At 43.4% G+C, this 11,344-nt stretch overlaps 1 protein-coding gene across 1 annotated transcript; it reads right to left on the reverse strand.

Moving 5' to 3' along the window:
- Window positions 1-878: 878 nt before the first annotated feature.
- Window positions 879-8,095, reverse strand: LOC139640331 (transcription factor Sox-19a-like). Its single transcript, XM_071514521.1, has 2 exons — window positions 7,048-8,095; window positions 879-3,605 (listed from the first exon to the last, which is right to left on the reverse strand). The coding sequence occupies exons 1-2, from the start codon at window positions 7,707-7,709 to the stop codon at window positions 3,344-3,346; spliced, it is 924 nt and encodes a 307-aa protein (XP_071370622.1). The 5' UTR covers window positions 7,710-8,095; the 3' UTR covers window positions 879-3,343.
- Between the last annotated feature and the right edge of the window lie 3,249 nt (window positions 8,096-11,344).

The raw sequence follows: 11,344 nt of genomic DNA on the forward strand, positions 1-11,344 counted from the left end.
TTATTATTATTATTATTAGAATTATCATTGTAGAAGTGGCAGTTTTAGTAGTAGTAGCGCTAGAAGTACTTATAATGTACTTTACATGCAACTTATAAAGGGATCATTCCCTATTCTTCCACTTAAAAAATTCTTATATACAATTTTATATAATTTTGTTTTATGTTTAATGCGACCAAGAGGAGCAACCTACCAAGTCAACTCCTTGTATGTACAAACCGGGCCAATAAAACTGATTCTGAAAGTCTCTAAAGTCATAAATCAGTTGACTACAAATTCTCCTTTTCCAATGCAAGTGAGTTGTTTTTAGTAGTGGATTGCTAAGGAACTTCTAAGCAATTTACCACAATGTAAATGTTCCCCCAGATTTTACAAATTGAAAATTTAGGCTACAAATAAAGTTCCCTTCAAATGTATTGCACCCCTCACTGTTCACACAGTGGGTTGGAAATTAGTTTGTCAAGCTAGAAAATGAGGTAAATGACCCCATAGCCTTTTCACTTTTAGGTGTTGTTGTTATAAACTTCCAATATGTCAGATTGTATTATAAACTTGTCAGAGCACGAACACGCATATGTTATTGCAGTAAATACAGCCTGAAAACCAATGACTGTGGAGTTAAAGAGCCAGTTGAATCAGCTTCTCCACTAAATGTGTGTAATCTGTCCATTATGTAAAGATGTTCATTGATCTTCATTCATAAAAGGACCTGAAGTGCCCCCCGGGAAAAATAAGGCTTTTCCTTTTCCATTCTTCTCGCCTCTATAGGATCTCCATCATAAATAATGCCTTTGGAACTGAAAATACCCACACATTTAAGATCATTCATGAAAAACAAATCTATTTTCATTTTGACTTTTTATTAATATTTTGTTTGTCATCAATGCCATAACAAAATGACAGGTTTTTTTTTTTTAATCAAAAAGAATTAAGACCCTTAGTATAAGAGCCTAAAAGGAATTTTATACATTATGTACATGAATGCTGCAGAACTTCATATCTTACACTATTTACAAGCATGAGTATTAACATACTAAAAAATAGAAATACAAGTCAGTATAAAAGTTAATTTTCAAACACTTGGATTGCAATGTAAACATTCACGCATTTCTTTAATATAACTTAAAAGGTGAAAGACCTTTTTCAAAAGTAATCTGGTGACTTCCCCTTTTCCAATGCAAGCAAGTTCTTGTTAGTAATGGATTGCTCAAATCTAAAGCAACTGTCAAAATGACAATCTACTACATGCTAAATATTCACCCAGTCTTTGCAGATTGAAAATATACAAATAAAGTTCCCTTTAAGTCCATAGCAGCACTGGTAACTATTCTGACAGCGGGCTGGAAAGAGGAAAAACAGGAAAAACAGGGAACTGACCCACAGAGTTCAGAAAAACCTTGAAGCTTTGACATTTTGCTAAATTATTCTTCATGAATAAAGATTAACATTTGAAAGAAAATCAGAATTTAGAAACAAGATAGGTTCGTGGTAGGTTTAATATGAAACTTCTTGATACATTCTTTTCATTGATGGTAAAGTGAAATGGCTTAATTTAACAAAAAAAAAGCAATGGATAGGTCCTAAAAAAAAAAACATTGTTGGGGAAAAAAAGCATACATTTTGTAATTTTGTGATTTAATCATTCAAGTGTACTTTGAAAAAAAAAACCAACTTGTTTTTATTTTCTGTTTGGAGTAAAACCATTGAATGGAAATGCAGCATTTCACATCAAATTTCATTCAGTTAATGATAAATCCTAAGAAGAATGCAGCACCTGCCTACAGCAAGTGACAATGAATAAAAAGAGCAACTCGGGACGCTGCCAGAACAATGCAACTCAACTAAAGGAACATTTACAAACAAAACAAAACAAAAAAAAAAAAAGTCAAACAAACGGCAATCCAATCTAAAACTAATTACACAACATAATTAAACTCATACTGGCAGCAAAAATGACTTTACTTTAACTGTCACATTCCTTTTAGACTTGAGAATTTAAATCCAGTGATCTGGTCTGAGTGTGGAGAATGGCTACCACTGAGCACAAGTACATTAGATTTATGGTTCGGTATTTTTGTAAACTATTAAGACCCGTGCTGGTTTTTGCATTCTAAATAATATCACGGATCTTAGAATAGAGTTTGTATCATTTTTTTTTTTATTTCTATTGGATGCAGTGACGATTGTCCAACAGGCGTTTACCATGTCATCCAACAGGATTGAGAGCAATAATAAAAAAAAAAATAAAAAAATAAAAAAAAAAGAGCATTTACTCAACCGAGCCCAAGGCACAAAGAGTTCATTCTTATAAAAAAATATCTCTTGCTATTCAAAGTTGTGCATTTCCCTCCCACTTTTCCACCCCCCCCCCTCATTTCGCCCCACCGGCTGCTCTCCGGCTCCTTTGAGAGGGTAGACGACCAAATAACCAATAACCGGAGCACTTGCAGGTCATGTGATTTGTATATCACCGGCCTGGAGATTTTGATTGGTCACCTGGCTGCCAGTGTTTTTGTTGGTGCTCTAGGTGTCTCTCTGAAGTGTTGGGGTTTTTTTTTTTTTTTTTTTTGGGGGGGTGGTGGGCGAAGCGGCTCGAGGGCGAAGCGGCGGAAGACTGGAAAAACCCCCGGTGAGGAAGTGTTAACGGGACGAAACCCGGGGAGGAAGTGTAACTGGTATACGGCGGAACATTCAGGAACCCCAGTGTCACAAGTGGCAATGTGAGGTATCAAGAGGGAGGGGGGGGGGGGGGGGGGGAGTCTGTGATTGGACGTTATTATGGGTCAAGTTCTAAAAAATAAAATAAAAAGACAAAAAGGCTAAATTCATAATATGTACATAATAAACAGACGCCATTGTCCGTTTACAGCAGTCCTTCGTGGAGAGGAGTCCACTAAGAGACGGGGGGGGGGGGGGGGGGATCAGCTGTGTGTGTGTGTGTGTGTTGGATGGGTATTTAGCTGGGACAGATGTGTGTAAAGTCCTAAAATGAAGAGGTAGAAAAACAGCCTTTTTATCTAAAAAAAAAAAAGAAAGAAAAAAAAAAAGTCACGGCTTGTGTGTGCCAATAGAAGCGTCTGATGACAGGTGTCTATGTGGAATGGATGAGACTGTATGCAAGTGTGTGTGTGTGTGTGTGTGTGTGTGTGTGTGTGTGCGTCCTCGCGTCTCGTGTCCCCACGCTAACCGTCAGGTCTACAGTCACCCAGACCGGACTCCATCCCCAGCCCAGCCAGTTGTGCATCGTGAGTGTTACTGGTCGTCCCGCACCGTTCAGTCTTTAAATCCCATCGTTTCCCAGTTTGATACAAGCCCCCTTTTCTCTCTCCCCCACTCCCCAAGCCTAGATGTGCGTGAGCGGGACGGTCCCGGTGAGGTAGTGCTGCTGGACGCTGCCGTAGCCCCGCTGCGCCGCCGCGGGGTCGCCGGCGTCGCCCCCCGGTCCCGGGATGTACATGCTGATCATGTCCCTGAGGTCGCCCTGCAGAGGCCCCCGGTGGTGGCTGGGCGTCCCCGTCGGAGGCGAGTGGGACACCGGCTCCGGCTTCACCATGGACATGGTGACGGGGCTCGGCTGCTGGGGGCTGCTGCTGTACGACATGGGGCTGTGGGAGGAGGACAGGAGAACGAGAAGTCAGAGTCCATCTGGGAGCAGAAACACACCATGGACCATTCTTTTTTATGGACCTACTTTCCCCTCAACCTGCCTGCTACCATGTCTACTTCTGCTTCAGTTAGCCGAGTGGTTAGCTACATTTCCCAGAATGACCTTGCACCCCTTACTTAAACCGCAACACGTATTGTAGCTGCATTGCATTCTTGGTCTATTGAGATCACTGTTGGTGGAGATATTGACATCTCTGCCTCTTCTACGATGGATTTCTCCCTGTATGATTGTTGAACATCTGTGCAAAATGGCAGCTCTATAGAGTCTGCAGGTCTTCCAACCAAACACTACAGCAGCTGATCTCACCGTTAAGCTCCTCCTCTCTGGGTGAAGGTGTGTTAATCAGTGAAGTCAGCTGCTGTAGTGTTTGGCAGGAATAAAAAAAACCTGCAGGCTCTTCGGTCGTGATGACACAGGACTTGAAAACGACTGTTACATAGAACCCTTTATGTTGCAGTAAACAACTTCTCTATGGCACCGTGCTCATAAGGAACCTTTTAAGAATGACAAACGTCCCAAATCAGTAGCGTTAAAAATGATCGAACTGAGACCGAGCATAGTAATTGTCAATTGGACTATACTTCAGCTCAATGATGGGAAAACAGTGAGTGTGATTGAGGGCGTATGCCTGTAAGAGAACTGATTAAGGGCCGTTAACTTCATCTTGTAAGACGGCAGGACCATGACCATCAGATGGTGTGCAATCTGAGGTTAAGCACTTCCATGCTGCACAACACAAAGCAAAGCAGATTTTCAAGTAAAACCTTGTCTTGTCACACCAAAATCATCCCTGAGTGTGTTCAGTGTTACAGTTGTACATTCAAGTTAATCCAAGCAGCAACCTGGCTGTTTGTTTCTGTTAGAGGAAGTTGAGGCTTGTTTAGGAATGGGAAGAAGCTAATTCTGCATGAACGCGCCTTCCTCAACTTAAACCGCCTCGCTCCATTTTAACATTGGGCAATGAGTCAATATGTCAGTGAGTCAAAGAGCGCTCTGGTCTTCAAACCAGAAAGCAGATTATTCATAATGAGCGCGGTACACCTGCATGTTGAGACAAACAAAGCGGGGATCAGGGAGACTGATCACTGCATATTTGACTGATCTACAGATCAACACTGGCCTAGTTTACACTGCCACCTGCAAACTCGGTTCCCACCCCCCCACCACCATTTTAGACGGCCCATCTTTTCATTGCCGTCGAAACAGGAATAACATGGTTTTGGCGTGTTTAGACAGAAAATGAAAAGACGAGGGAGTTCTCCGCAGGGTTTCTCAAGAGCATCAAATGCAACTTAAGCGAGTGATGTTGATGCCAAGATGGTTTTCTTTTGGAAAACTCACACCATGGTTATATTGGCTCAACAACATTGGGTTTAAGGTGGTAACTGAAAAGCCTGAAGAGCCCCTGCTGCAGCAAGTGGCAGGACATTATGATCATTATCATTAGTATTATGAAACCTGTTGTTTAGAAGCATGGTCTCGGACCCCATTCACTCAATTCGCCGGAGTGGGACGGGACAGGCCCGAACAAGTCAGGCCACCAACGTGACTTGAACGCGAAGCCTTTTGAAATCTAAATAAACATGGACTCGGTGGAAAAAAATGTTGAGGTCAGAATGTCTTTGAAAGTGGTCATAATCTTAAAAATTTGTTTGGAGTCGTTGGTCCATGACGTCACTCTGGCCTGTTTTCACTGGGATGCTCTGGGGGGCGCTGGGTACACCAAGCACTGAGGAATCATGGGTAATGCGGGACAGTGGGTAGACGAAGTACTGGAGGACGGCGGAGAGACAAATACTCAGGGGATGGTGGGTAGACGAAGTACTGGGGGACTTTGGGTACACGAAATACTGGGGGACAGGAGCAGGGGGGGCCGGGGTGGACAAAGTACTGGGGGACGGCGGGTATGCGTACTGGGGGATGATGGGTACGTGCACTGGGGGGTTGTGGGTAGAGGACCACACACAAAGCAGTCCTGGCTGCTGCAGTGAAGTCATCCTGATCAACATGCTAGGCAGGATCCAGGAGCAGAGCGGAGCGTTCCGCCCATAACAAGCAGCCTGTTGTTCCTAGAAATGCAAAGTTTCTAAGTGACTGGAAAAGGATGCAATTCCCGACAATGATAATTTTATATATTTACATGTTTAAGAGGCTCATTTTGAAGTGTTCTCTCACCAAGTCCATACATTCGTGAGTGTATTTACATAATACTAGGCCTATTCTCACCAAGGTAATTTTAGATCAAGTCCATTTTAGACCATAGGGTATTAAGCCTGTTCCTTTCATGTCTATTAAATTTCTGTCTAGTTTCCAAGTCACTCTCTTGGCCATATTCCTAAGGAATTCAATATTGGCAGTACTCAAAAGGTTACTCAAAGATTCTTAAAAGAAACCAAAGGCACTAAATCAACAGATCAATCAGTGAAGACAGAAAGAAAATCTTATCTGTTGGCTAGGTTAGGAGTGTTCTGTGAGAATTTGGAGTTCGGCATCCATCTTAATTTCTGACAAGCAAGCAAATCCAGTTTAGCGACAAACAAGTCGGATTATCAGATTCAGGACTAAATATTTACTCTCAATCAGTCTTAGCTCAGGAGAGTTTGTTCTCAAGTTGATTAATTGAAGAGTATTCCCATAAGAGTCTGCTAAAAAAGTTTGGCAGTCTATTTTTTAAAAGAAGAAACATTTATTTGCAGGTTAATTTAAGCATATACAATTATTTAAAAGTACTAACTAACAGACAAATACGGACCTGTTGCAGGGGTCAAAATTAGGAAGTGCAAAAAAAAAAAAATCAGTGTAAGCTGTGCCTTTTTTTTTTTTAACATAATTGAGGAAATAATTATGTGATTGTTGTGTGCGGAATAGGCATGTAGGCAAGTGTAATTATGGCCTTGTGGTTCTACTTTTTAAACCAGTTTCAACAACAGGCTTTGTGGAGGGAAAGTTATTAGGCTATTAATAATTCGTTCATCGCTTAGGCTTACAAAAGTATCACCATTACATTCAAATGAAATACTTTTGAGTTTCCAGTGGGCCAAGATGTTGGGGATAGCGCAAAGAACCCGCAAAAAGTGAATCGTAAACAGACAAATTATTGGATTAGCTTCAATGAATGATTTATTTCCAGTGTCCTCATTTTGCAAGCTAGTGACATTTGGTAAGAGCGGAATTTTTTTTTCCAGTCCAGATACGTTAATAACCTCCCCGAACTGCCCTTACTTGTATAACTCGATGACAAACATCTTCCTCCCATGACCGTGCGAATTATTGAACATGCTGCCAAAGGGCAATGTGTTCCAGAACACGCCTAGGCTTAACAATAATTATATTTGTACAGTAGTTCCCTTGACAGAGTTACCTGTCAGACTGAAGCTCACCTGTACGAGTTGGCTCCGTTCATGTAGGTCTGTGCCGCCGTCATTGCAGGGGGGTACTGAAGGGCCGACAGGTCATAGCGGTGTAGCTGCTGCGTGTAGCCGAGCGCCTCGCCCTGCATGCCGGCGTACCCCCCGGTGGGGCCCCAGCCGTAGCTCTCCATCCTGGGACTCCCACCTTGGCCCTGCGCCGCCGCAGCCAGCAGGTTCCCGGCTGAGAGCGGGTACTTGCCCACCTGAGTGTCCTTCTTCAGCAGGGGTTTGGTCTTGCGGCGCGGCTTGTACTTGTAGTCCGGGTACTCCTTCATGTGGACCGCTCGGAGCCGCTTGGCCTCGTCGATGAAGGGCCGCTTCTCGGCGTCGGTCAGGAGCTTCCACTCCGCTCCCAGCCGCTTGCTGATCTCGGAGTTGTGCATTTTGGGGTTTTCTTGGGCCATCTTGCGCCTCTGGCCGCGGGACCAGACCATGAAAGCGTTCATGGGCCGCTTGACTTTATCCATGGGGTCGCCTCCGGGCGGACATGCCGTTTTGGAGCTCGGGTGAGAGTTGCCGTTGCTGCCCATGCTCCCGGTCATGTTGCCGGTGACCGGTGACATTCCCTGGGAGGTCTGGTGCGACGGGGGCTGTCCGGTCGGCTTCAACTCGTGTTCCATCATGCTATACATCTTCGATTTATTTCTTTGCCTGCGACAAGTTACAAAACAATTTAACTAGTACTCAAGCACAGAGTCACAGCCTTTGTCGCCGTCCACCTGGCGACTTGTGGCCAGGTTTCCCTACAGGTTGAACAGGGAGCACCAGGTGATCCAAATCAGCTAATTAGTAAGGACACACCCGGGAGACAAACCCAACGCAACAGGCGAGCTCGGTGCTACTTTTCAAATTAAAAGTCTGAGTGAGCAGTCATTACTTCGAACGAGATACTGAAATATACGGATTTAGAAAAGTTATCAAAATGAAACGAAGACAAACGGAACAGCGAGTTCTCCTCCGTCCTTGGTAAAGAGTTGGGAAAAGTAGAAAACCACTTGTTGTGCCACGGCCGGGTGACTCAGACTGAACTGATCTGCCTGTTAAACAAAAAAGTTCCCCCTTGTCTCTCGTGCAGTTGTAGCCGGCTGTGGACCAATGGGATCGCGCGGATCGTCAGCATGTGCGCGTGCATTTGCATCTGAAAAGGCGCGGGCTCAGAAGGTGCGCGAGACACTTGTTGATGGCGGAGAGACACACACAGAGAGAGAGAGAGAGGAGGAATCTCAATGAGAAAAGTAGCCTAATAATCAAATAAATAGATTTCAAAGTGGGAATTTTATACTTCTCTGCCACCCATAAGCTATTAAGCTACAAAGTCCCAGTATCTAATGTCATTTACCGAAACTTCCAAACCTATAATGTCTGAATGATGACTGACAAGATATTATGGGATACATTTTAGAAGAAGGTCGCCAAAGTAACAGCTGAGAGCGAAATATGATAAAAAAATATAATCTAGAATTATGAATATAAGCCTAAATGATTTCTCTTTATATGACGGTTGATTGCCTGACCGTTTTTATTTCAAGCTAGCCTGCATCCCAGGTAAGAACGACCGTTAATTCAAATATTATAGTGATAGCTTGGACGTAGCCTAGTAGGACTCATTTCAAATGCACAACAACGGTAATTATTTTTTTCGGTTGTTGTGTCTGCTGTTAGAGCCAAGTGCTTTCCAGACGTCTGACCCTCTTTTCAGATGATTGTCCTGAAGACGTGTTTCTATACACGGGCATTGATTCGGCTACAATGGCGCACAGAATTACTTTAGAGCCGCGGGAGAATAAGGAAGAGCTCTGTTGGTTTGGCCAAATAGACCTTTTATTATGCTGCCTTCAAGGTCTTTGTTAACAGCAGCGTTTCCCAAAACTACAAGGACCATGCTGCTCCCCAGTCTTCCCCCAGCTCTTTCCGACTCACCTCATAGTAAAGCCTACATCAGTGATTCTCAACCTTTTTTCATATCAAGGATCCCCTTATTTAGTCCACATTAGAGCCCCCATTTGATGAGATTTTGTCTCTCTGACCCCAATCTGAGAATATTTTTTATTGTTAGATATGATTTTGTCCAGAAGTCCATGACTGTCTGTATTGTAGGTAGAGAGATAACAGAGAAACTATATGACCAAAATAGTCATTTTTCTACATTCTCTAATTGTGTTAACTTCTTGTAAATGAGAATAATGAAGTTTAACAATTCATCAATTTGCTGGGGACCACCTAGAATCCCCTCAGGGACCCCTGGTGGTCCCCGGACCTCACGTTGAGAACCACTGGCCTACATCATATTAAGTGGTATCAAACCGATGTAAGTCATATGAAGACAGGGTCAATTAAGGAATAATAAAAAAAAAAATAAAAAAAAAAACACAATCACATTTTAGAGTAGGCTATAGTATCATTGTTGTTCAATCATACTAAGTGGAAATGTACGAATTAAAAGTATGAAAAATGTGAATTACAGTATTATGAAGGTCTGTGCAAAATAACAGCAGAAGCACGTATTGAGATAAAAAAGGTTGTAGCAGAAAAAGTGAGTTATGACAATGTCAATATGCCACGATCTGCAAGCAGATTGCAGTTTTATGTCCACAAATTTTTTCTCAGAGGCAGAGCTGCTCCGGAGGCAGAAATAATCTCATTGGTGTGTTCAGGTGCTGGTGGGAAAGTCCGAGATCCGGGACTTCGAAGTCGGCGTTGCATTCACGTGCTGTTTTTGTCGGAAAATCAAACCGGGAAGACAAACGCTAAATGAACATGGACCACCTTGCAGCTTAATTAACAAGGTAATATGTGATGAACTATGAGTATGAGTATGTGTTTTCTTACTGTTGACTCTTACTGGTAGCTTTAGTTCAGTATCTTTCTTCAACATGTCATTATATTTGGGGAAGGACATAGAATTCCTCTTGCTTATTGCTGTGCCAAATGTTGAATTATAAGGTGTGGTGGGTGGGGCACACTGCTGCGATTAATGTGTCATGTGTGTTGATATGTTAATAGGCACAGGGGGCCAATTATAGCATATATTTTTTTTATGTTTTATTAGCTTCATTATAGGGTTCTGGTTGTGTGTAAAGTGCCTATCGATCTATGTATAGATGTAAATATTGATCTGTCTATGAACCAAGGAGACAGAGGAGACAGAGCACAGGTGAGAATTTCGCTCTCTTTCACACACACACACACACACACACACACACAGTCACACACACACACACACACACACACACAGTCACAGTCACCACACACAGGTGAGACAGGTGAGTTCCTCCCAACACCTGACTGACAGATGCATTACATTGTTTTTCACACAGGAAGTGTGTGTGTGTGTGTGTGTGTGTGTGAGAGAGAGATAAAGGAAAGAGTGGTTGTTGTGCACAACAGTGTGTTTTTCTGAGACTAAGTGAGAATGAAAGTGCGGTGTGTGTTGTGCTGGTGTGTGTGTGTGTGTGTGTGTGTGTGAGTGTGTAAGAGTGTGTGTGTGTCCATGCAACATCTTAAGACATTCAAGTGTGTGCATGAGTGTGTTTTTCTGAGTGTAAGTGAGAATGAACGTGTGATTTGTTTTGTGCAGGTTTGTATGTGTGTGTGTGTGTGTGTGTGTGCGCTTACTGCAGGTGTGTGTGTGTGTGTGTGTGTGTGTGTGTGTGTGACAGTAACGCCCTGACGCCAATCAAACTGGGGATTGTGGGGCTCCAGTCTCCCGTTTCCGTCTCCACGGCAACCTCCTCTGGAATCCCTTCCAAACCCCCCCACCTCCCCCACCCCCCGCCCCCCTCCTCCTTCTCCTTCCTCCTCCTCTCCATTCCCCCGGCTTTTCTCTTTCAAAAACAACTCACCAACCTCTGACACACACACACACACACACACCCTCTCTCTCTCTCTCTCTCCACTTCTTCATCTGTTTTCTGGGTGTCTTTCTTCTTCTATGGGTTCAGATGTGAGAGAAAAAAAAACAAAAAAAAACAACCCATCACGGCAGCGGAGTTTTCCGAGTTTTCCTCCTCTCTCTCTCTCTACACACACACACACACACACACACACTCTGTCCGCTTTCTCTTTGTCTGTTTTGTGTGTGTGTGTGTGTGTGTGTGTGTCGAAAAAAAAGCCAACATGGCGTGGCAAGAGAGTTTTCCCCAGTTTTTCCTCCTCTCTCTCTCTCTCTCTCTCCATCATCACCCGGCTCTTCTTCTCCTCACACTCTTCTTTGTGGCTGTAAAATCCCGCTTTTCACGCGGCCCCCGAAGTTGAAGTCGGACGGCAG

This window comes from Centroberyx affinis, unplaced genomic scaffold (genome assembly GCF_046629955.1).
Source record: "Centroberyx affinis isolate AG114_WGS23_722 - 3 ecotype Tasmania unplaced genomic scaffold, CSIRO-AGI_Caff_v1 ptg009114l_1, whole genome shotgun sequence".
Lineage (NCBI taxonomy): Eukaryota > Metazoa > Chordata > Actinopteri > Beryciformes > Berycidae > Centroberyx > Centroberyx affinis.

Bases quoted from the DNA above. Each gene is read 5' to 3' on its own strand.
- LOC139640331 (XM_071514521.1), bottom strand. From the start codon at position 7,709: ATGTATAGCATGATGGAACACGAGTTGAAGCCGACCGGACAGCCCCCG. The intron at 3,606-7,047 runs GTGAGCTTCAGT...CTCCTCCCACAG, and splicing joins AACGGAGCCAACTCGTACAG to CCCCATGTCGTACAGCAGCA.